The sequence below is a fragment of the Lissotriton vulgaris genome, chromosome 7, assembly GCF_964263255.1.
Source record: "Lissotriton vulgaris chromosome 7, aLisVul1.2, whole genome shotgun sequence".
Lineage (NCBI taxonomy): Eukaryota > Metazoa > Chordata > Amphibia > Caudata > Salamandridae > Lissotriton > Lissotriton vulgaris.
Window position 1 is genome coordinate 1050200747 of NC_141695.1, and position 26962 is coordinate 1050227708.

General features: G+C 48.6%; 1 protein-coding gene across 1 annotated transcript in view; it reads left to right on the forward strand.

The window, feature by feature from the left end:
- SEC24A (SEC24 homolog A, COPII component) overlaps nt 1–26962 on the forward strand; it is a 590503-nt gene that overhangs the window by 490390 nt on the left and 73151 nt on the right. Inside the window, exon 19 of the mRNA XM_086931494.1 lies at nt 26266–26403. Within this exon, the coding sequence (XP_086787620.1) occupies nt 26266–26403 (138 nt within the window). The remainder of the gene's footprint in view (nt 1–26265; nt 26404–26962) is intronic.

Sequence of the window (26962 nt, forward strand, 5' to 3'; positions counted from 1 at the left end):
AGTGTCAACTGTTGCTCACACACCACTAGCATGTGCCATACATTTTTAGTTCATAAAATAGTTATTGACTAGTAACAGAAGTAAACGGTTATCGCTACCGGTGTCAGTTAATATCACCATAACCAACTGCTAGTGTATATCGTCTTGTAGCATGTTGCCATTGGGGTGACAGCCTTCTATAATCTGGTACTGTTGATAATTTTGCATAGATACTTCTAGCTGCACATTCACCACCTTTTGAATATTCCCCAGGCATCAAAATGGATCCGGAAACATTTTAAGCAGTACCCCTGTGAGCCAGTAGGTGGTGTCATGTGGCTCCACACCAATGTTTTTCTGCTCCAGAAGTGAAGTGCGGAGCAGAATATAGGCACCAATCTGGCGTGCTGATGTTAATCGTTTCTTTTCAAGCCACCAGGCTCGGATCCAGGGCTACCCCTCGTCTCTTCAAAAGACCTTAAGCTCCAAAATTGTTTAAAAAATCCATTGCTTCCAAAATTGTTTCAGATATCCCGTGTGTAATGGAAAATGTCACCTCCCAAGACTACAGAGTTGAAACCTTGTAGGGACTTTTGCAAACAAGTGTCTGTGACAGACTCCCATCCGATATGCCTGTGGTGCCTCGGGTTGGAACACAACTTCAAGGTATGCAGCTCCTTGATGAATCCTAAGGCCATCTTGGACATGAGGCGAAACTCTACATTGCCAGGCACTGGAAAACTCCTCGTCATGACCGGTCCTTCCAGTGGCTGATCTTAATCGGCAATGAAGCCATCCGGTAAGTCAAAAAAGAAGCAGAATTTGTCGAAGTGTGACCGTGCCCCTTCCTTCTGCTCTCGAACTCCAGAGATGGTAAGACGGCCTCAGTGTGCCTCCAGTCTCACTCCCAAAGCCGTTCCTCAAAAGAGCAGATTCCAACTGTTTTCCAGAGGTAACCCGAATTTTCTGGGATGTCTGCAATGCCGCAGCAAACCGCAGAATTCCGTGAAGCCTTGCTCTTGTTCTTTACACGTTACTGGCCCCCTCTAGCGCACCTCATTGTACCCAAGTAACCCAGGGGCTCCAATTCGGTCTCTGCTGTCAGGTCTACCCTCAATGCAAGCTGGACCCTCTGTCGCAGCTAAAGGCTCCACACTAGATACGCTGCCAACCCCGATTCTGGGGACACAACCCACGCCAGACCATGGAGCCTCTGATGCCAGTCAACGAAGTGCAACCATTTGAGGTTTTCGCTACTTCGTCCAAGGCTGCTCCCTCATCCACCTGGGCTGCAGCCTTTGGACAACCCATCAGATTCCAATACTTTTCACCTATCTTAAGAAAGAGCCCAAGGGCGTGGCCAGGCCGAGCACCAAGATGGCCGCTCAACCGTGAAGCTCCAGAGCAGCCAGCACATAAATGCAGCCTTCCGTCTCTGTACCATCTTCCTCGCATCGGTGACTTGGGTGGAGACGCCCCTTGGTCTGCGGCGCTGCTCAGGTCAGTTAAAACCTGGGAGCGAGACATCGTGGCCTGCACTGCTCGTGGCCTGACGTGGCCCTCGAAGGCCCTACGTCAACAGGGTCGGCCGGAGAGCCTGAGGGCGTGGTCACATGCGTGCAGGGCTGTGGTGCTACTAAAATTGAGACCGGGACTTCTAATGGACATTGTGCCTGCTTGGAGTGGAGAGCTCCCCACTAAGGCCGAAGCACATGCCCTATGCTGTACAGTTTACCTGCAACGGGCTGCGGTGGTGAGTGCTCGTTTTTAGCTACAGGGCTACTCCCACCCCCCCCCCCCCCTTCCTTACCCCTCCTTCTTTGGTCTGCCCGTGACCAGTGCTCTGCCTGAGCCAAAGGGCGTCATGTGATAGTGCAAAATTACATGACAGGCATTAAGAGCCATTTGTGAGGGGGCCTCCTCTCCCCGTTTGAGGGGATTGGCGAGGACTGCTGGAGTTGTGTTCTGGGGGCTAGGTGGATGACTACATGTTAGTGACTGCCTGGCGGTTTACTGCTTTCAGACATAGCGCTGTGGCATTCTGCACCTCGCTGTACTTTCTCAATCAACTCTTGCAGCGAGCTGAAGTGTTCCAGTAACTTTCTTTCAGAGAGTTTGAAGACTTGGGGGGCTGGTGGCTACCAAGGGTTGCCTTATTGTCACGCCCTTTCATCCCATCGCCTACATTATAGTGCCATTTTGCCACATGATTGGGTGCAGCAACCCCAAACATTTCCAGCTCTTGTGTGATGCAGCCAAAACCCTTTGCTGCAAGAAGACTGATGAACCGCCTGGGGCAGGGGCTCCTTCTTTAGATGGGGCTGCGGCAATATTGGCAGAACTGACTTTAAATCTATCCATGCACGGCTCAACACATTGACGGCCAGGTTGGATGATATGCATGGCCGTATTGAACAACATAGGACTCGCATATATGCCGCTGAGTAGCGAATATCAGACCTAGAGGATGCTCAGCCTACCACCATCAAGACTTTAATAAGCTGAACGTCTCCTTAAGGCGGTTGCTTCCATGGTGGAAGATTTGGAGATGCCGTTGCACTGGAATAATAGTCGTACAACCGGCGTGGCAGAATCCACGAGTACTGGCCACATGAATATCTATGTTGAGCAGTTCCTTGCGGATCTTTATGGCTGGTTGGCTTTTTCCTCGCCCTTCACAGTGGAGAGAGCCCACTGATCACTTGCCCTGATGCTAGCACCTGCCACGCCTCCACGATTCATTATCGCTAAGCTCCTCAACTTCTATGACCTAAACACAGCTCTTCGATTAGTTCGCGACAAGGGGACTATTCAACATCAAGGCATGGCACTTTCCTTCTTCCTGGACTTCACTCCTATGGTCCTGGAGGCACTTTGTAAATTTATAGACATTACAAGATTGCTTCAGAAAGCAAATATATGCTATGCTGTACCTGGCATGACTTTGCATCCAGATAAATGGCAAATCCATGTTTCTGATTCACCAGCAGAAGCTGCTAGTTTTAGGAAACAACATCTAGTGGAACCTGCTCTCAATATAAATGATGGAGCGGTCGCATCCTCTCGTGATCGGCAGACTCTTGAGGATCTTCTCGAACTGTTGCCCCCTATGCTGTACACTCGGTCCCCCTGCTGTCCTTCGCTGGTCTGGTGTTGGGTTACTGGGCTGTGGCAGGCTGGAACTTTGTGTGTGTGTGTGCACCCTTGGCACTATACTTCTGGTGGCTGCCCCATGATTTATCAAGACATATAAACTTTTTGGGGCGGTCTCCAATGGGTGTTGCCTCCCCCCTAGGAGCTCTCCTACAGTGTGAATTAGTAGTTTCGTAATCGGGGGAATGAAGGGATTCACCTGATATTGGTTGTTTATTATCCAATGTGGGTCGGGGTTTGGAGTTTAGGGTTATTTAGTGTTGTTTACTCTGATGTTAAATTTCCACAGGGCATTAATTACGCTGTTGACCATGCATGTGCATATCCTACACATCCCCACACATACACACCTCTTAACTGTTTAAATGACCCCATCAGTTGAAGGATCTGGGACACTACTGTTGAAATGTATTACATGGAATGTCAGAGGGATCTCCAATCCATGAAAAGGGCGACCAGTCCTATCTTACCTAGCCAAGCACTCTGTTCAGGTGGTGTTTCTACAGAAAACTAATTACACTTCACATTCTACCAACCGCTTTGCATCACAGTGAGGGGATAACCTTTTTAGGTCTCGCCCTGGAATTCGCATCCGAAGGATGCGTCCAGGGTCGGAGACTTATAGCTATCTGACATGGGGGAATGGGAGTACAAGAAACTGTCTCGAGCTTTAGCAGGCAGATTTGGCTGCGCGAACGCGCACGTTCCGTCCTGCGCCGTGCCGTGCACTTCCCTCCCATACTCCCAGCAAGTCAGCCTAACGCGCATGCATGCACACGCATTTACACTTACACGGACACGCAGGCACCCAGACAGGCAACCCCCCCACCCCCCCACAATCACACACACACACACACACACACACACACACACACACGCACGCATACACACAGACTCCAAGACACATACACACACACGCACGCTCACACACATACACAGCCCGCCCCCGCACGCGCGCACACACATGCCCCCCCAAAACCCCCCCCCCCCCCCCCCCCCCTCCCCCCCCCCCCGCAGCCCAGCAACAAGGCGAAGCCCCACTCACCGGCTTCCTCGGCTCTCACCGGCAGCAGGACTCTTCCTCCCTTCTTCGGCACCGGGGCGCAGGGTAGGCTCCTGGCTGCTCCGGTGCTCCAAACAATCGCGGCTCTTCCGTGGGAGGCGGGGTAGGCTCCCGCCCTCCTACTTCCTGTTTCCGGTTGTCCCGCCCGGCCTGCCTGACTTCCTGGTCGCAGGCCGGCGGCGGACTGCAGCATCGGAGAATATACTGATCTGTTCAATGCAAGTCCCGGACTGGTATCTGGTATCCTGCAGACAAGTTTGGTAACAGGCTAGCGTGGAAGCCCGTGGAAGCCCGTGAGGTCTCTCGAGGCGCTTGTTCAGAAAACCAAATTATCAGAATGAGATAAAGGCGGCCGGCAGACTCCCCCCGCCCCCTCTTGTTTTACTCCCTCCGGCCATGTACTCGCGTGAAGGTGTCATCTGTATTAATAGTTACATGCCCTGTAGCTGGTGATATAGCCCAGGCAGAAACGTAATTCACCATCTGCAGAAACGTTCTGTCCGCTCAGCTTTACCTCTGGCGTCGGTAAAAACGTTTTCCCTTGACTTGGGTGTTAGTAACGTGGTTCTTTGTAGCGCCGTGAAGCATTACGATTAGATCTGCAAGCGCTATGGGAAAAGAGGATTTAAAGGGGCAGCCCGGCGAATAATGTCACAATGCATCTCCGAACCCGAAAAGATGTCGGCAAACCCAGCAATATTCTGGTGATAGAGAGGCAGGCAGGACTGGGCATGAACCCCACATCCCGTGGCCCCTTTAAGGCAGCCTGGGAGTGGAACTGCTGGTCCCCTGGCGTGGGCGAGCCGAGTGAGCTGCAGACCTAGCCTGCGCAGTTACAACAGAGAGAGAAGTGTACAGACTCGAAGAGCTCACAGGCCGCTGCCTGCACCGCACACAGGCGCGATAGGAGAGTTCTCAACAGGCGAGTCACTCAGACCCATCTATGTGGCATTGGAGCGGACGTGTGTGTGGAAAGAAAACCGTCGTGCCACCCCTTTGATGATGGGCTTCAGAAAGTAATGGAGGGGGTGGTGGTTGGAGGGCGTCCATCCTTTATGGATAGGAGCGAGACGGGGTACCAAGATCGCCGACTCACGCTTTTTGAGTGACATTTGAGACGCCTGATATTGTACATACACTGGGTGAAGTGACATAGCTGCAGCGAACAGTAACGCTGGAGACCTTGCAATGTGTTCAGCGCGCATTATGAGACCAGAAGGGCCCCGCCTTGGGGAGGGGGTCTCCCTGGTTGCCTGGCGGTCTCCGCGGCTGCCAAGTGTCGTATAGGACACCCTCAGTCAGGGCTGGGAAGCCAATAGCACGTTGCATATTGGGAATTGTTTAGGCCGCATGTACACATTTAAATCGAAGCTACAGAATGCAACATCTGTTGGCGAGACTGATTGAGGGCTCAGTTCGTGGCAGAAGGCATTCATGCTCTAGACCTGATGTTTTGACACGTTTCCCTGAAATAGAACTAAATGATGATGTCATTGTAAAAATGCTGCCGACTTGCTCCGCGTCCTGTGTTCATCTCGCAGAAAGCGCTTGGAGGAGATTCGTTTGAAGTGTACGCTGTAGAAGCGAGTGAGTTATTTTCTTTTTTCTCCCCTGTGGAGTTACCACCTGCTGTGCCACATTCTTGGATTATCAGCAACGCCCCCTTAGAATAAATGCCACGGATGTCGGCTACTTTTATCTTCCCTCAAAAGGTGTGTTATCTGGACAGCACGACTGGCCCCCAGCGGCGGTTCCCTGGAAACCACCCAAGTGGAGGGGTGGGGGTGTGTTGGGATTGGGGGCTGGGGCAGAATACACTTAACATTTCACCAGAGGCACCACTGCATAATATTAGGTTGAGGACATGTGCCTCCACCTGGGACGTCGATTCACACGTCATGTGCTACCTTTGGACTCCTCAATTCTGCTAAAATGTACATTAAGTAGTGGTGGGCTAGCTACTGGCCCCCACAGGGCCACTTTAACATGCTTCGGGTTACCTGATTTCCTGCAACTGACACTGTTTCATTTATTCGGCAATTTGCACTGGACCAGAGGGCATTCGTTTGTGCATCTTATTTAGGCGGCCAGGGGAGTGCTGTTCACAGTCTGGTGGTGTTGTTTTTTTATTTTCTCAGTACTCTCTCGACTGCTTGGTCTAATCTGCATATAATTACTAGTCTCATTTTTTTCGATCTCTTCCTAGATAAGATGCAGGTGATGTACTATTGGGAATATTGCATAGACTCAACACTTTAAGGTTTGTTGAAAGCTGTCAGTGGAATTAATTATTTCCAGAGCCTGCTGATTTCTGCTGAGGGAGGAAATGTCTCGTTGTGGCCTGCTTAGGAGCTCCAAAGACCTAAAATGTAATCCCATGGGCCCAGGACAAAACCACTCATTACTAAGGATTCACAAAATCTAATTTACTTTTCATAATCCCTGCCGATGCTTCAACCCTCTCCTTTAACCCCTCACCATCACTTTCCCATCACTCCATGATTCTTCTTGACTTTCATTAGAACGATCCCCAAGAACTTGCTGCTTTACTGATCTGCTGTAAGCGTTAGAATTTTCGGGTAACCTTTGGCCAGGTAAAAAGAGATCCATTTACAATCGTTGTGTCGCGATTTATATAATGATGATGATGTGAAAAGCTGACGTGGATGCCATTGTTATTTGTAATATCAATACATCTAAGTCATGTAAATACAAAACATATTGCATTACAAATGCTATAGGTATCACATTAGCGAAAGTTATTACTATTGGCATTGTAAATGACAAAGCTATTAATTTAGGTATTTAAAAAAAAACATAAATAAAAACTTTGCCATTTACAATACCAATAGCTCAAACTTTCCTAATGCGAGACCTATTGCATTGCAAATGCTTGTTTTGCTAGTTATAGTATCTTCGAGAAGTAGTTGCTGATCCTAAAGGTCGATACCGCTTAGTTTCTGTAATGATGTGGACTGAAACCCTCCTACTGGTTAAGGTGGATGCCCCAAATGTTGATTCATCTGAGTTTTTTCCTAACATATCTGCACACAATTCCGCTATCAGCAGACACTATATTAATGGGAGGCTCTTTTAATCTTACACTTGACCCTTTTGTCAGACACGACAGATACTGAACAGATTACTAAGCCTCATTCAGTGCAGGCATTCGCCTCCCTATTGCAGACCTTCCTCCTAGCAGATGCTTGGTGAGACCAAAATCCCACCAATAGGGAATATTCCTTTTACTCTGCTCCTCGCTATAGATCCTGGTCACACATAGACCATCGGTATCTTTCTCCCAAGCTTATGCTAGCTGTTAAAGTAACTGAACACTTTGCGCGCACGCCATCATATCATAAATTGGTATAAATAGGAGATTTTTCCACTGACAGATGCCACTGTACCTTTTACGCTGGTGCTCTGCCTACCCCGTGCCCCCTCACCCCCCCCCCCCCCCCCCCAGCCCCCCTCCTCCGACGCTTGGCCATCTTCTTGCGTCGGAGTGCTCCGGAGGTTATCTGTCTCATCTACGGACCTGCAGTCGATAGACTGGAGAAACTAATTGATTGTTTGATCAAACTTCCTCTCTCGATTGCTGATAGAATTGGCATCATTAAAATGGTGGTGCTGCCCTGGTTTCTCTTCTTGTTCCCAAATGTTCCCATAGCCCCTACGGACACATTTTTTGATACGCTTTGAGGTATGCTAATTAGATTAGTCAGCTGGTGGACTTTGACTATTCCATACCAGCTCAGAGGATTTGTGTCCCCGCTTTTTATTTATATGACTTGGTTGCGCAAGTACATTATCAGTACAATCGGTACCACCCTGACACTAGACTGCAATATTTGAAACCGGAGTGGTCACAAGCCTGCTCTTGCTCTTTTTCCTCTATTATACGGCGAGGCCTTCCCAGGACACCATCCGAGGTGCAAACATTGCATACCACATACTGGGCTTGGGTTAGGTTACAACACTATTTGAATGCTGACCTCCTCTATTCCCCGCACATACCATTGCAGAATAATCCCTGGCTGCCTCTGTTAAAGGGTACCTGTTATGTTTATTTATTTTTTGTTGTTTTTACAGTAAGGTAAGAGAAACTTGGCTGGATCCTAAAATGGCTCTTAGCTTTAACATTGACTAACAGGGAACATCATGTGGAAGTTCAGCTCTTTGTGGAATTTGCTAGAGCAAAGAAGGCAGGAGAGGACCATCTCTCAATGGATTGTGCTCTGCATCAAAGTATGCTACACATTGGCTCAGAAGCAGTCCCTTGAAGGTTTGCAGGCGTATTCCACCAGAGCCAAGGCTGCATTTAGGGTGCCTGTTGAGATTGGCATTTTTACTGCTTGGTCCTGCAAGCTCATTTGGTTTTAGCCAGATCAGATGCACCACCTGGGAGATACTGCTTTGATATATGTTCAAAAGGTGAGGAATCTGTCCTTGCAAGTTTCAGAAGAACAAGTTATTTGCTTCTGTAACATACTTTCTGGTAGATACTCTTTCTAACCATGGATTACTCACTAATCCTTCCCGTTCTGTGAACTGGGCTTTTCTCCACCTGAAAAGTTCCCAAATGTAGAGATCTACACACCTTATCAAAGCCAATTTGATGGCTCTGCAGCTGGTGGCACGGACCGCTTTGAAAGAATCTACATCAGTGTGCGTGTGTGGCGCCTAAATGTGCTTCGACACAGCATTTCCGGAGTGAAACATCTTTGCAGAGCTGCACAGCGCCAGCTACTAGTGCGCACGAGTACTACTTAAACTGTTTCCAGGTCCAGTCTGACACCAGGGGAATACTCAAAAGGTTGGAATCTGCACTGAGCTACAGTATGTAGCAGAAAGAACATTACTGAATGTAAGTAACTTGTTCATTCTTGCTGAGGTATTTGGTTACTTAAACAGTTGGTTTAAATGGTTTATTGTACTTGAGGCAGATTGTATTGTATTGTGGTATACTTATATAGCGCAATCCTGTCACCACCAAGGGCATCCTGGCGCTTTGAACAATGATCCAGCAGATTCAGTTACTTAGCTTGTCCTAGGGAAGAGGTAGGTTTTCAACGCCTTTCTGAAGGCTAAGAGATCCTCAAGACTCCTTAGGGATATTGGCAGGGAGTTCCAGAGTTTGGCCGCCGCTACTCTGAACGATCGGCCACCCATCCTCACTCTCTGGAAACGCGGAACTACTAGTAGCCTGGATGAAGAGGAACGTAAAGCTCGGGATGGAAGGTACCAGGCAAACATTCTCCGCAAAGGAATCGGGCCCAGGCCGTGGATAGCCCTGAACACAATGCACGCTGCTTTGTAACAAACGTGTAGATGGACCGGCAGCCAATGAAGTTCCTGTAACGCTGCCGTGGAAGAGCTGTGGTAGGGGCGGGAGAGGGCGAGTTTGGCAGCCATATTTTGCACCCTTTGGAGCTTGCCCAGAAGTGTTACCGGGGCCTCCAGAAGTAGTGCGTTACAATAGTCTAGTCGACTTAGGATGGTGCTCCGCACTACTTCGGGTCTGGTTTGCTCAGGGAGGAGGGGTAGAACCTTGCGCAGCATACGGATCAGCATCATGCACGTTGAGGTGGTCTTGTTTACGTGCAGATCCAGCTGCAAGTTGGGCCCAAAAATTACACCCAGATTACGCGCCGATTGTGCGGCTGACACCGTCTCTGGAAATGACGGGGGCCAAAAATCGTCTGGGAGATCTCGGGGAACTCGGTCGTTGGAGCAGTACAGGACCTCTGTCTTAGTTCCATTGAACTGTAGCGAGTTCAAACTGAGCCATTCCGCTGTAGCCTGCATGCACCGGTGGAAAGTCTCCAATGGGACTGCATCCTGTCCCTCCAGTGAAAAGACCAGCTGGGTATCATCCGCATAATTAAATGCGGAGATCCCAAATGATTTAATGAGCTGGACTAGAGGGCGGAGGTAAATATTAAAGAGTATAGGGCTGATGGCTGAGCCCTGAGGTACTCCTTGTCCTACTCTCCGCTCCTCTGAACTGAAGGGAGGGAGCGAAACCCGTTGCTGACGGTTGTCCAGATAGGAAATTAGCCAGTCCCTGGCCTTATCTTTGACCCCGCACTCTTCCAGCCTCGATATCAAGGTAGGATGGCTGACCGTGTCTAACGCGGCCGACATGTCGAGCAGCACCAGAAAGGCTGCCCGACCACTGTCGACTCGCGCCCGCAGATTGTCTAACACGGTCATTAACGCGGATGCCGTCCCATGAGCTGGGCGACAACCGAATTGCGTCTCATCCAACCAGGTGTTCCCTTCTAAGAAGCCGGACAGAGAGCGGGTAACCAATATTTCCATGATTTTGACTGGAAAAGGAAGCAGGGAAATTGGCCGGTAGTTGGAGAGGCAAGCAGGGTCAAGCGTAGGTTTTTTTAAGAGCGGGGATACCACTGCCTTCTTCCAGCAGCCCGGTACAGTCCCTGTTTCAAACGACTGGTAACAGATGGAATGCAGAGGCTGGAAGAGTTCCTCCTGAAACACCCTCCAGAGTTTTGGAGGAAGAGGATCGAGAGGCGAGCCAGATGAGATCGTGAGGGCTAGGCTGCCAAACTCCTCCAAGGAGGGAAGGGGAAAGCTACTCAGCTGGGGTCGACTGGCCTCAATCGCCGGAGCTCCCAGGCTGAGGGCCTGGTCCTCTGGTCGGGGTCGACTGGAAGGCGTGGCCGGAGCTTCCAAACAGAGGTGAGAAAGCCTCTGCAGGGGTCGACTGGCCATTGCCTCCGGAGCTCCCAAACCAGTGGTGGAATTAACTGGGTCCTGCAAACCCTCCAGGATTTTGCAGATTTTCTCCTCGAAGGCATCGGCAAGTGAGTCACAAAGAGCTTGTGATGAGGGGACGGAGCTGGCCACGCACGTAGGGTGGGCAAGGTCCCTGACGATTTTAAAGACGGCCTGTGCCTTGTTTGGGGCCTGATTCAAGGTGGATTCAAGATAGGTCGCTTTAGCCATCTTGATCTGAGCCTTGTATTTTTGTATAGTGGTCCGGAACACAGTTTTCTCCGAGTCTGAGTACTGTTTCCTCCACGCCCTTTCTGCGCGTTTGCAGTCAAGTTTAAGCTGGCGTAATTCGCTCGTGTACCAAGGGCTAGCTCGATTCACCCTCCCTCGTGACTTCCGGAGGGGTGCCAGCTTATTCAGCGAGCTCGAGATGGACTGGCAGAAGAGTGTAGCTCTCTTCAGCTGTGTTGCCAAGCTTAAAGTCCTTACCTAAGATATTCGGCAGTGGAGAGGTTTTGAGAATTCTGGACCAAGGTCTCTCTAGCTTGGCTTGGGGTAATCCAGCCTCCCGCGAGGTGTGATCCTCTGAACAAAGAGAGAACATAATCAGAAAGTGGTCTGTCCAGAACTGGCACTTAATATCATCTATTGATATCCATTGTGGATCCGCAAATATTAAGTCCAGGATATGACCCTTCCGATGTGTGGTGGCGTTCACCAACTGTTCCAGATTGATGTCCATGCAGGCTTAACTGAGGGAAAAGAATGCATTGTCCAGTGAGCCGCCTACCCACAAGTTAAAATCACCAAGAATCAGTAACTTGGAGTGGGAGCTAGAGAGTTCGTAGATCAGGTCAATAAGGAGTGATATAGAAGGTGCCGGTCCCGGGGGACGATAGCATAGGACACCCGAGTAGAGTATCAGCTCCTGCTGTTTGACTGTGAAACCCATCAGTTCGAATCCCGGTACCTCTCGAATCTTTAGCTGGGAAAGGGTCAGCGAGTCTTTATAGATAAACCCGATTTCCCCCTCCTCGATTGAGTGGGCGCAGGGTATGACTAATTTTATAGCCTGAGGGGCAGGCTAAGCCCAACTCAACCTCACAGTCCTCCCGAGTCCACGTTTCTGTGAGAAAAAGGATATCGAGTTTTTCTGATTCGATAAGGAAGGCAATTTCCGTGTAGTGCTTGCAGAGGGATCTGACGTTGAGCAGCCCACAGGAAATTCGCCTAATAGTTGGTTGCCTAACCGGGTTCTGACAGGGTCTGAGTCTGAGTAGCTCAGCCCGAGAGTAGGCTATGCGAAGTGGGCCAGAGGGGCCAGAGGTAGCGGCCCTAAGCGCGTCCGTTGCGCGAACGGGCGCAAACGGGCTTACCTCTGGCGCACCTCCGACGCGCCCGCTGCGCGCTAGCGCTGCGCGTCGATCTGTCCATCCTGAAATACTATTACGCTGAGCGGAGGACCGCCTACTAGCCTCTTGCCTTACGCAAGATGGCCGCGGACAGCCTCGCCTCACTACCCAACCCAAGATGTCGGACCCGACTAAATCTGTCTGATCCCCGCCAAGTGCGAGGAAGTGAGCTGTTATGGTGCCGGTATGCCTCACAAGTTTCCCCGGCCTGCGGACGCCGACGAGAGGTACAAGGGGGAAAATTCCGGCCAAGAGGGTGAGCGCCGACAAAGTAAGCACAATATCAGAGCGCCGCGGGAATTAAGATACAAAATACAAATAACGCTTTAAAATGCAGCAGGGTAAAAGCGCGGCAGCTGAATGCGCTGGCAGCAAGTTCTGACTGACCTTGCCTGCAAGTTACTTTAATAGCACCCCAGAGTGCGGAGGACCGCCTACTAGCCTCTTGCCTTACGCAAGATGGCCGCGGAGTGCCTCGCCTCACTACCCAACCCAAGATGTCGGACCCGACTAAATCTGTCTGATCCCCGCCAAGTGCGAGGAAGTGAGCTGTTATGGTGCCGGTATGCCTCACAAGTTTCCCCGGCCTGTGGACGCCGACGAGAGGTACAAGGGGGAAAATTCCGGCCAAGAGGGTGAGCGCCGACAAGGTAAGCACAATATCAGAGCGCCGCGGGAATTAAGATACAAAATACAAATAACGCTTTAAAATGCAGCAGGGTAAAAGCGCGGCAGCTGAATGCGCTGGCAGCAAGTTCTGACTGACCTTGCCTGCAAGTTACTTTAATAGCACCCCAGAGTGCGGAGGACCGCCTACTAGCCTCTTGCCTTACGCAAGATGGCCGCGGAGTGCCTCGCCTCACTACCCAACCCAAGATGTCGGACCCGACTAAATCTGTCTGATCCCCGCCAAGTGCGAGGATTTGAGCTGTTATGGTGCCGGTATGCCTCACAAGTTTCCCCGGCCTGTGGACGCCGACAAGAGAGGTACAAGGGGGAAAATTCCGGCCAAGAGGGTGAGCGCCGACAAGGTAAGCACAATATCAGAGCGCCGCGGGAATTTAGATACAAAATACAAATAACGCTTTAACCCCTTCGCTGCTAGGCCTTTTCCCCTCCTGTGCTAAGCCCTTTTTTGGCGATTTGGGGTAGTGCGCGCTTAGGCCCTTGTAACTTTTTGACCACATAAGGTATCCACGCCAAATTTGCGTCCTTTTCTTCCAACATCATGTGGATTCTAAAGGCGCCCAGGGTTTGTGGATTACCTTGGAGGGGTCCCAGAAATTAACCAAAATATAGTGATTTTTTTGTTTTTTTCAGAAAAATGGGAAAAACGGGCTGCAAATGAAAGCCTCTGGGTTTTTCCCTGAAAATGTTATCAAAAAAGAGTTTGTGGGGCTGAAATCTCCATTTTCTCAGCTTTTAGGAAATGACAGTCTTTTGTCAGAGAACCGACATTTTTCACACAGTTTTGGCATTTTTCTGGGACATAGCCTATTTTTGCTATTTTTAGAGCTTTCCACCTCCTTCCAGTTAATGGTAGAAATGAGTTTGAAAGCAATAATGGATCCTAGAAAGCTGTACATTTTCAAAAAGTAGACAAAATTCTGAATTCAGAAAGGGGTCATTTGTCTAAATCCATGAAGGTTTCTTTATAGAAACTAACAGTTAAATATTGGAATAATTGAAAAATTGTTGAAAAAAACAGCCTTTTGTCTCAACGTTTTCACCTATAACTTTTTCTAATTTTGACAGCTCTTGGAAAGCAATATACCGTTACATCCGTTAGACCGTCCTGGTTGTGGGGATATATAGGACTTGTAGTTTCACCAAGAACCCGACGAACCCAGATCCAAAAACTGAGCAGCAACTTGCAATGGTATTTTTTCATTTACTGGGTATATTGTATACATGGAAAAATCTGTATGAAAGACACCTATGTATTTCTGAATTGGGTACAAAATATAGAGTTCAGAAACAGTATATAATTGCTAATTTTCAAAATTGGGAATACTCATACTAGCATGAGAATTATTGGTCATTTTTCAAAATTTTTTTTTTTTTACACAATGTCTTTCATTGAAAGGGAGAAATGCGCAAAAGCTCAATTGGTAATAACAGTTGATTTACAAATCTGAATTACCCCAAGTCTCCCGATAAAAACGGTACCTCACTTGTGTGGGTCGGCCTTGTGCCTGCGACAGTGAACGGCGCAAAATGCAACGTGGTGACACCTAAATTTTGCAGTTACAAATTGACCCTTTTTTAGCAAAGTGCCTACCTGTAGTTTTTGCACCCTAGCTCTGCCGGCACCTAGGGAAACCTAGCAAACCTATACATTTTTGAAAAGTAGACACCCAGGGGAATTCAGGATGGGGTGACTCGACTGCCTACCACCAGGTCTTGTTACCCAGAATCCCTTGCAAACCTAAGAATTTGACCAAAAAAAACACATTTTCCTCACATTTCTGTGGAGGAAAGTTCTGGAATCTGCTTGGATCAACAAATTTCCACCCACCCAGTGTTCCCCCAGGTCTCCCGTAAACAATGGTACCTCACTTGCGTGGGTAGGCATAGTGGCTGCGACACGAAACAGCGCAAAACGCAACGTGGTTGCACCTCAATTTCCCAGTGAAATCTTGCGCTCTTTGGACAAAGAGACTACCTTTTGATTTTGAGCCCTAGCTCTGCCAGCACCTAGGGAAACCTAGCAAACCTATACATTTTTGAAAAGTAAACACCCAGGGGAATTCAGGATGGGGTGACTCGTCTGCCTACCCCCAGGTGTTGTTACCCAGAATACCTTGCAAAGCTAGGATTTTGACAAAATAAACACATTTTCCTCACATTTCTGTGGTGGAAAGTTCTGGAATCTGCGTGGATCTAGAAATTTCCACCCACCCAGCGTTCCCCCAGGTCTCCTGAAAAAAATGGTACCTCACTTGCGTGGGTAGGCATAGTGGCTGCGACATGAAACAGCGCAATAAACAACATGGTCGCACCTCAATTTCCCAGTAAAATTTTGCAGTTTTTGGACAAAAAGACTACCTTTTGTTTTTGCGCCCTAGCTCTGCCAGCACCTAAGGAAACCTAGCAAACCTATACATTTTTGAAAAGTAGACACCCTGGGAAATTCAGGATGGGGTGACTCCTCTGCCTACCCTCAGGTTTTGTTACCCAGAATCCCTTGCAAAGCTAAGAATTTGACAAAAAAAACACATTTTCCTCACATTTCTGTGGTGGAAAGTTTTGGAATCTGCGTGGATCAACAAATTTCCACCCACCCAGCGTTCCCCCAGGTCTCCCGAGAAAAATGGTATCTCACTTGCGTGGGTAGGCATAGTGGCTGCGACAGGAAACAGTGCAAAACGCAACGTGGTGGCAACTCAATTTTTCAGTGAAATTGTGCCCTTTTTGGGCCAAGAGACTACCTTTTGTTTTTGAACCCTAGCTCTGCCGGCATCTAGGGAAACCTAGCAAACCTATACATTTTTGAAAACTAGACATCCAGGGGAATTCAGGATGGGGTGACTCGACTGCCTACCCCCAGGTTCTGTTACCCAGAATCCCTTGTAAAGTTGAGAAATTTGAAAAAAAAACACATTTTCCTCACATTTCTGTGGTGGAAAGTTCTGGAAACTGTGTGGATCAACAAATTTCCACCCACCCAGCGTTCCCCCAGGTCTCCTGAAAAAAATGCTACCTCACTTGCCTGGGTCTGCCTAGTGCCTGCGACAGGAAACAGCGCAAAACGCAACGTGGTCACAACTCAATTTTGCAGTTAAATTGTGCCCTTTTTGGGCAAAGAGACTACCTTTTGTTTTTGAACCCTAGCTCTGCCGGCACCTAGGGAAACCTAGCAAACCTATATATTTTTGAAAAGTAGACACCCAGGGGAATTCAGGATGGGGTCACTCGACTGCCTACCCCCAGGTTCTCTTACCCAGAATCCCTTGCAAAGCTAAGAAATTGGGAAAAAAACGCATTTTCCTCACATTTCTGTGGTGGAAAGTTCCGGAATCTGCGTGGATCAACAAATTTCCACCCACCCAGCGTTCCCCCAGGTCTCCCGAGAAAAATGGTATCTCACTTGCGTGGGTAGGCATACTGGCTGCGACAGGAAACAGCGCAAAACGCAACGTGGTCACAACTCAATTTTTCAGTGAAATTGTGCCCTTTTTGGGCAAAGAGACTACCTTTTGTTTTTGAACCCTAGCTCTGCCGGCACCTAGGGAAACCTAGCAAACCTATATATTTTTTAAAAGTAGACACCCAGGGGAATTCAGGATGGGGTCACTCAACTGCCTACCCCCAGGTTCTCTTACCCAGAATCCCTTGCAAAGCTAAGAAATTGGAAAAAAAACGCATTTTCCTCACATTTCTGTGGTGGAAAGTTCCGGAATCTGCGTGGATCAACAAATTTCCACCCACCCAGCGTTCCCCCAGGTCTCCCGAGAAAAAGGGTATCTCACTTGCGTGGGTAGGCATAGTGGCTGCGACAGGAAACAGTGCAAAACGCAACGTGGTCACAACTCAATTTTTCAGTGAAATTGTGCCCTTTTTGGGCAAAGAGACTACCTTTTGTTTTTGAACCCTAGCTCTGCCGGCACCTAGGGAAACCTAGCAAACCTATATATTTTTGAAAAGTAGACACCCAGGGGAATTCAGGATGGGGTGACTCGACTGCCTACCCCCAGGTTCTCTTACCCAGAATCCCTTGCAAAGCTAAGAAATTGGAAAATAAAAGGCATTTTCCTCACATTTCTGTGGTGGAAAGTTCCGGAATCTGCGTGGATCAACAAATTTCCACCCAGCGTTCCCCCAGGTGTCCCGAGAAAAATGGTATCTCACTTGCGTGGGTAGGCATACTGGCTGCGACAGGAAACAGCGCAAAACGCAACGTGGTCACAACTCAATTTTTCAGTGAAATTGTGCCCTTTTTGGGCAAAGAGACTACCTTTTGTTTTTGAACCCTAGCTCTGCCGGCACCTAGGGAAACCTAGCAAACCTATATATTTTTGAAGAGTAGACACCCAGGGGAATACAGGATGGGGTGACTCGACTGCCTACCCCCAGGTTCTCTTACCCAGAATCCCTTGCAAAGCTAAGAAATTGAAAAAAAAAACGCATTTTCCTCACATTTCTGTGGTGGAAAGTTCCGGAATCTGCGTGGATCAACAAATTTCCACCCACCCAGCGTTCCCCCAGGTCTCCCGAGAAAAATGGTACCTCACTTGCGTGGGTAGGCATAGTGGCTGCGAAAGGAAATGGTTCAAATTGTACGGTGGTGAATTTACAATACCAAATTGCAAAACAACCTAGATTTTTGGGGGGGGGGGGCACCTGCGTTTTTGGCCCGGGGCTCGGTGGTATTTTTTGGAAAGTACAAAACCCAAACAGTTCTGAAAAGTAGACCCCCGGGGGAGTCCAGGGAGGTATGGCATGCGTGGGTCCCCGAACGTTTTCCTACCCAGAACACCTTGCAAACCTTAAAATTAGGTAAAATAATCACTTTTCCAAACTTTTTTGCGTGGGATCTCCGTGCCGGCAAAAATGTCCTACCACCCAGCGTTCCCCTTGTTCTCCCGAGTAAAAGGATACCTCACTTGTGTGGGTGCCCCAAAGCAGAACAGTCCGAAAATGAATTTTGAAAAAGTAGTATTTGAGTTTTACAAATTAAGCCCCTCTGCCTTAGACACAGGCCTTTGGCCCACCCACACAAGTGAGGTATCATTTTACTCGGGAGAACAAGGGGAACGCTGGGTGGTAGGACATTTTTGCCGGCACGGAGATCCCACGCAAAAAAGTTTGGAAAAGTGATATTTTTACCTAATTTTAAGGTTTGCAAGGAGTTCTGGGCAGGAAAACATTGGGGGACCGACGCATGCCATACCTCCCTGGACTCCCCCGGGTGTCTACTTTTCAGAACTGTTTGGGTTTGGTAGTTTTCAAAGAATACCACCGAGCCCCGGGCCAAAGACTCAGGTGCCCCCCCCCCAAAAATCAAGGTTGTTTTGCATTTGGGTATTGTAAATTCACCACAGTACAATTTGAACCGTTTCCTGTTGCAGCCACTATGCCTACCCACGCAAGTGAGGTACCATTTTTATCGGGAGACCTGGGGGAACGCTGGGTGGGAGGAAATTTGTGTGAGCCCAGTGATGCCACGCTTTCCCATGCAAAAAAGTGTGAAAATACCGCCAGCTTTTGCAAGAGGGGTTACCTGGGTTTTTGGCCCCGTGCTAGACGGCCATCTAGGGAAACCTACCAAACCCATACATTTCTGAAAAGTAGACACCCGGGGGCTTCCAAGGAGGTATGGCTTGCGTGGATCCTCCAACGTTCCTTTACCCAGAATCCCTTGCAAACCTCAATTTTAGCTAAAAAAAATCATTTTTTTCAAACTAACTATTCCTCAAAGACACACACATACAGGTTGGATTTGGCACGAGGGCGAGTGATGGTTCAGTACATAAAATTTTACTAACAAGAACTTTCGAAAAATGAAATGCTCTGTCAATAAATAAATGCATAAAAACCGAACCAGTGACTCGCAACTCGTGAGCTGTAAAGCCACGACAAGGCACCAACCGTTTTACAGGCCATTCACGCGCCTTTCATACCTGATACAAACCAGACCATTGACACCATCCAGAAAGCACAGCAACACATTACAACAATCACAATAAGGGACAAGGTACATCCTACTTCAGAAAGAGATAAAAGACAAACATTACTGCACAGCCATCTAATCCGCAAGCACACACACATTCTGGTTGGATTTGGCACGAGGGTGAGTGATGATTCAGTACATACACTTGTATTCGCAAGTAATTTCAAAAAAATGAAATACACTGCGTATAATTGAAAGTATGATAAACTGAACCACTGACTCACAGCTCGTGAGCTGTAAAGCCACGTCAAGGCACCAACCTCTTTACAGGCCATTCATACACCTTTCGTACGTGTGACACATACAAAACATTCACACCGCCAGCCGCGGACCCATCACATTTCAACACTCACACCAGCAGACAGCGCCATTCAAGGGCCCATCACTTTCACACGCCCACATTTCTGACATTGCAACAACACAAAATGATGGACTGCGTGGAGTGTCACTCACCTAGCAGTGTGTGTAGTGACCAACAAAAAGTAACTACTCGCACACCGCTAGCCGAGCGCCAGTCCACCCACACCACCATCCAAGCACCAGACCATGCACACCGCCAGCCAAACACCACTCAGCGCGCACCGACAGCCAAGTACCACTCCACACACACCGCCTGCCAAGTACCACTCCACACACACCACCAGCCAAGCACCACTCCATGCACAGACAGCCAAGTACCACTCCACACACACCACCAGCCAAGCACCACTCCACACACACCACCAGCCAAGCGCCACTCCACACACACCACCAGCCAAGCGCCACTCCACACACACCACCAGCCAAGCGCCACTCCACACACACCACCAGCCAAGCGCCACTCCACGCACACCACCAGCCAAGCGCCACTCCACGCACACCACCAGCCAAGCGCCACTCCACACACACCACCAGCCAAGCACCACTCCACACACACCACCAGCCAAGCGCCACTCCACACACACCACCAGCCAAGCGCCACTCCACACACACCACCAGCCAAGCGCCACTCCACACACACCACCAGCCAAGCGCCACTCCACGCACACCACCAGCCAAGCACCACTCCACACACACCGCCAGCCAAGCACCACTCCATGCACAGACAGCCAAGCGCCACTCCACGCACACCACCAGCCAAGCACCACTCCACACACACCACCAGCCAAGCGCCACTCCACGCACACCACCAGCCAAGCGCCACTCCACACACACCACCAGCCAAGCACCACTCCACGCACACCACCAGCCAAGTACCACTCCACACACACCACCAGCCAAGCAACACTCCACGCACACTGCAAGCCAAGCGCCACTCCACACACACCGCCAGCCAAGCACCACTCCATGCACACCACCACTCCACACACACCGCCAGCCAAGCACCACTCCACAAACACCGCCAGCCAAGCACCACTCCACACACACCGCCAGCCAAGCACCACTCCATGCACAGACAGCCAAGCGCCACTCCACGCACACCACCAGCCAAGCACCACTCCACACACACCTCCAGCCAAGCACCACTCCATGCACAGACAGCCAAGCACCACTCCACGCACACCACCAGCCAAGCACCACTCCACACACACCGCCAGCCAAGCACCACTCCATGCACAGACAGCCAAGCGCCACTCCACGCACACCACCAGCCAAGCACCACTCCACACACACCTCCAGCCAAGCACCACTCCATGCACAGACAGCCAAGTACCACTCCACGCACACCGCAAGCCAAACGCCACTCCACACACACTGCCAGCCAAGCACCACTCCACACACACCGCCAGCCAAGCACCAGTCCACGCACACCGCCTGCCAAGCACCAGACCACACACACCGCCTGCCAAGCACCAGTCCACGCACACCGCCTGCCAAGCACCAGACCACACACACCGCCTGCCAAGCACCAGTCCACGCACACCACCTGCCAAGCACCAGCCCACGCACACCGCCTGCCAAGCACCAGCCCACGCACATCGCCAGCCAAGCGCCCATCCACACACACTGCCAGCCAAACACCAGTCCAGACACACCACCAGTCAAGTGCCAGTCCATGCAGGCCGCCAGCCAAACACCAGTCCATGCACGCCGCCAGCCAAACACCAATCCATGCACACCGCCAAATGATTTTTTTTTAAAAACAAAGAAAAAAATTACAAACCATTTGGAACTAGATATAAAACTACAACTACAAACAGCGTTAACTAAAAAACAAAATACTAATGCCACAGATGCAACTGAATAACCAATAAAAAACATTACAGACCAGGCAGTACACCATTAGACTCACGGTAGCTCCCAAAATTTCTTTTGAGTGTGATACATTTTGAAACATCTGGGCATACAAAGCCCAGGATTAGAAGGACAATCAGCACAGTGCATACGAGTATCCTTCCGCACATCTCTTCGATAGCAGACTTTACATCTCTTACAGGGATTGTTTTTTCTGGGCGTGGCAGGAATGTAATCAGCAAAGTGGCGATCTCGCAATCTAGCCACTTCCTCCACCACTCCGACTCTAGGAACATGTGCCTGTTCCACAACAACAAGGCTGCCTATCACAGACTCCTGAAACTGAACAAAAGTCGACTTTGACGCAGGAGAACACTCCTTGAACACAACAAAAGCATTAAAAGTTGCTAAATTGAACAGATGGATGGCCAACTTCTTATACCAAATATAAGACTTACGAATAGCAGTGTAAGGTTCCAACCTCTGATCAACTCTGTCAACACCACCCATGTGCTTATTGTAGTCTACAATGCACACAGGTTTACGCACTTCAGCAACAGCACCCCAAACAGGCATAGATGTAGTACTTTCATCATGGATGGTACTCAGCATGTACACATCCCTCCTGTCGACAAATTTTACAGCTAGCAGTTCATCACTACGCAAGGCACTGCACTGTCCCCTCTGAAGCTTTTTGCAAACAAGCTCTTTCGGATAACCTTTGCGGTTAGAGCGGATTGTGCCACAGGCAAAAGTGTCTACTTTCAACAACTCCTTAAACAATGGCAAAGCAGTGTAGAAGTTATCAAGGTACAAATGGTGGCCTCTGTTAAACAGTCCTCTAGCAAGATCCCAGACAATTTTCTCTGCCACTCCAAAAGTGGACGGACAACCAGGGGGGTCAATAGTGGAATCCTTACCAGTGTACACACGTAAATTGGAGACATATCCTGTCCTACTCTCAGACAACATATACAGCTTAATTCCATAACGTGCCCTCTTGCTAGGAATGTACTGCTTAAAAAGTAAACGACCCTTGAACAAGACCAAAGACTCATCAATAGAAATTTCTTTGCCTGGAGAATAGATCTCTGAAAATCGATCTACAAAATGATCAATAACAGGCCTAATCTTAAAAAGGCGGTCATAGTCAGGGTGATCTCTTGGCAACGCCAAATCATTGTCAACGAAATGCAGCATCCGAAGCAAAAGTAAAAACCTATCACGAGACATAACTGCAGGAAATATAGACGTTGCCATCAAGGGACTGGAAGACCAATATGAAGCCAGGGAAGGCTTCCTTATCAAGCCCATCAAAAAAGTCAAACCGAAAAACCTTTTCATCTCATCCAGATTTGTGGGAGTCCAACGGGTAGCTCTAGAGTGGGGCCTAAGTTTGGCACTGTTCTTCCTCAAAAACTGTTCCGCATACAAATTAGTATGCTCAACAATCTCAGCCAAAAATACATCATCCATGAACAACTTAAAAAACTGTATAGGCAAGAAATTTTCACAATCCACTTTACACCCTGCATAACCAGTAAAGTCAGACAACACCGGCTGCACCATTTTTGGATCAACCCAGAGTCCAGCACTTCCAATGTGAATGCTTGCAGCACCAGGCTGCAAGCCAGATGTCTCTTGCTGCATCGGCACATCGATCTCCTCCTCTAAAACAGGCACTTCGTCCGCACTGAGAGTGGATTCATCATCCGATGATTCCATGTGGAGAGAAAACTCACTGCCTGAATCATCCTCTCCCTCAGACGCACTGTCAGTCTCATAATCCAGCTCAGAGGAAGATTCAAGAAGCAAACTAATCACCTGCTGAGCAGTCATTCTACGGCCAGCCATAATGCTAACTAAAAAAGATTATTTGTCAAACACGTGAACAACAAATCCTTTGAAAAAAAAGAAATAAACACAATGTTGCTTTATCTCACAGACCTATATACTCCAACACTATACCACTCACTTGACAGAAGCAGCTAGACTCAGCACCACCTACTCTGCACAGACACGGAAAGGATCAACAATATCCCACTAAAAAAGAAAAAGGTAAAAAAACAAATTACACATAAAACAACGCAAAAAACATCGCAATTAATTTCATGCTCAGAACACAAACAGAAATACAGCCATTATGACAGCACTTACAAAAAAAGACATTTATGCATAACAATAATACTCATTTGAAGTAAACCCTACAAAAATGTTTTTCTTACCAAATAAATGCAAATACGCAAAACTGCAGAACAACCACTGCCAAAACCACAAACAGGAATCACAAGCTTTACACTACAATAAAAAGGAGAAGAAAAAACATTACAATCACATATTCAAATAATGCACCAGTCAACACACAATACACCAAAAAAGCTAAGGGGTAAGTGGGCCTAAGAGTATAAATAAAATATTCACCCCTGTAAAAGGGGAGAAACCCTTGCCCTTGAGGCCACCCCCCACACATGGCTTCATTGGTGGTCCAGTGGGCCAATACATTATCAAACATTCAATGTACCAAAATAAATTGCACCCTTTGGGGAGCAACCCTTGCCCAAGGGGCCGCTCCCCATACACATCCCTGGTGGTCTAGTGGCCAAATGGATACTGACCCTTGCCCTAGGGGTCACTTTCCTTCTAAACATCCCTGGTGGCCTAGTGGGCCCTACAAAAAACAAAAATACCGACGTGATCTGCCTACCCCAAGGGGGCAGACTGCCAGAAACATGCCCCCAAGGGGAGTGACCCTTGCACAAGGGGCCACTCCCTATAGAACGCAAAATCTGTGGTTCAGGCAGGCAGAAAAATACAAAATATAAGGGGGGCAGACACCATAGACATATTTGCACCCCTTGGGGAGTGAGCCTTGCCCAAAGGGGCCACTCCCCACACACATCCCTGGTGGTCTAGTGGGCCAAAATGGAAAGTGACCCTTGCCCAAGGGGACACTCTCCTTATAACCATCCCTGGTGGCCTAGTGGGCTACAAAAAACATAAAGCATGGCTTGATCTGCCCCCCCACGGGGGCAGACAGCCAAAAGCATGCCCCCAAGGCGAGTGATCCTTGCCCAAGGGGCCACTCCCCATACAGAGTAAAATTGGTGGTCCAGGGGGCTCAAAAATACATAAATATATGTCCTGCCCCTCCCCCCCCCGGGGGGCAGACACTGTAAAATTATATGCCCCCTTGGAGAGCGACCCTTGCCCAAGGGGCCACTCCCCACACACATCCCTGGTGATCTAGTGGGGCCTAAATGGAGAGTGACCTTTGCTCGAGGGATCACTCTCCTTTTACGCATCCCTGGTGGCCTAGTGGGCTACAAAAAACAAAAAGCATTGTTTGATCTGCCCCCCACGGGGGCAGACAGCCAAAAACATGCCCCCAAGGCGAGTGACCCTTGCCCAAGGGGCCACTCCCCAAACAATGTTGCATTGGTGGTCCAGTGGGCTACACAAATCCACAATATATCTCCAGCCCCCCCCCCCCCCCCGGGGGGGGGGGGGGGCAAGCACAGTAAAACATTATGCACCCCTGGGGGAGCGACCCTTGCTCAAGGGGCCGCTCCCCGAAACAGAAATCCAACAAAAAAACCAAAAAATCGGACTATTCTGCATTCCTGCTGCACGACCGTGCAGCAGGAATGCAGAAAAGAGGCACCGGGGGGGAAAGGCAAACCCTTTTCTGTCCCCCGGTGCCTCGCAAAGAAAGATTGTTGCAGCGAGATCGCTGTGCGTACCTGTTTCCCCACCGAGGCGCAGCTTGGAAATGGCGGCCACAGTGCCGACGTCAGCGCGGCTCGCGCGCTGACGTCATCAGTGACGTCGGAGGGGGCGGGTGGGGGAGGCACGGGAAGGTCTTCCCCTGCCTCCCGCAGTAAAAAAAAAAAGATCGACGACACGCGGGTGGAGCTGCAGCCCTCCTCCTGCAGGTAGGCGCCATGACGGCCGGGAGCCGTCATCAGCACACGAGCGCTGTGTGCCATGACGGCTCCCGGCCGTCATCAGCATCGAAGGGGTTAAAATGCAGCAGGGTAAAAGCGCGTCAGCTGAATGCGCTGGCAGCAAGTTCTGCAGCTCTGCAGTGATAACTTGGTTTTGATTTGGAGCCACATCCAGATATGGTCTCAGGAGTTTAGTACATACCTTTGGCAATCTTCTGTCTAAATCCATGTGGTAGAGCAGATGTCGATTACTGCTAAGCACTTTTCCTGAAATGTCTCGTTCTAACATCCAGGCTCTGACGTGGCCGATGTTGTCATGGGGTTTACCCTGATGCCATGGCCATTGAAGTTGAAAAATGTAATTAATAAAATATTGCCAGAATTAGCTCCCTTTCAGTAGTTCTCTGTACAACCAACCTTGTGCCCCCCAGTACTCTTGAGTTAGATTTGCTTATAACCAGGTTAAATCATTTGTAATCTAGTATCTGGTGCACGTCAAATTCATAGATTCCCCTTCTTTACAGATCATGGTTTTACTCCTCAGTCTGTTATAAAAAGAAAAGTTGTCTGAGTCTGGCCAGGAAAATGCACAGTTAATGTGAGTGGATAGTAATTTGCTTATTCTTTCCAAGAATAGTTGTAATGCACAACTAAGGGGAAGACTGTTAAGACGAAGAGGAAGTAAACACCTATTATTGGCTGGTAAACCTTGGTATTTCTGGGAAAGGAAATAAGCATGGAGTTTGATAAGAGTTGCTTTAGGTAGAAGGCCATGGTTAATCCACTCTTCATCAATGTCAACAGTTTGAAGGTTAAACTATTTTTTCTAAATGTTTAAGATATAAATTTAAAAAGCGCATTGTTCGCTCCCCCAATCTTCCTTCACCCCCTGTGCCCCTCCCCCATTCAAACCCTAGTTCTCAAAAATGTCCCTTTTCATGTTCAAAATTGTACCTGTGTGCTGTGCTGCTTGCACTTGTGAGAAATGCATACTTAGAAATGGGAGATAAACATATGATGTTAAATTCCTTATTGACTTGCGAGCACTGATTTCCTTAATGTAATTTTATTCCTTTCTTTCAGAAAGCCTTCCAGACAGGAACAAACACACGTTTGGATGAGCGTACCTTTGCTATGTGTCAAATAAAGAACCAGCCCCTTGTATTCTTCATGCTAATGACCCATCCCAATTTATACAGAGTTGACAATTTGACTGATGAGGTATGTAAAATGTCTTCCTTTCACCTACTGCCTCCTTAATTTCAACTTAAAAAGGTGTGCATTTGGCTACTAAATATCATAAAGTATTTCCTAAGAGAAAAGCCGGTTCTATATGTACATCCACCCACAAAGTGAATTCTGGTGATCCCCAATATAAACCCTCATATGTGTATCTCCAAAACACTCACCATGATAACAAACGTTATAATGGCTTATAGAGACTTTTTTCTGCATTCCCTAAGATGTTTAACTCTTATTAGGATTTTGTCAGAATTCATTTTTTTTGTGGGAAAACATTGAATAATTGAGTTGGGGTGTAATAGATTACGAGAAAGCAGTTTGACATTCCCTCTGAGTCTCCACCACTTAAGCTAACATGTTTAACAAACTGTACTATCCTAATAGTCCCTTATTCGCCGTGAATTCTCTTAAAATAGCTGTAGAAAATAAGGCAGTCCAACTGAAAGCCCCAACCAAAATATATATTTGTGTATATATATGTGTGTGTGTGTGTGTGTGTGTGTGTGTGTGTGTGTGTGTGTGTGTGTATATATATATA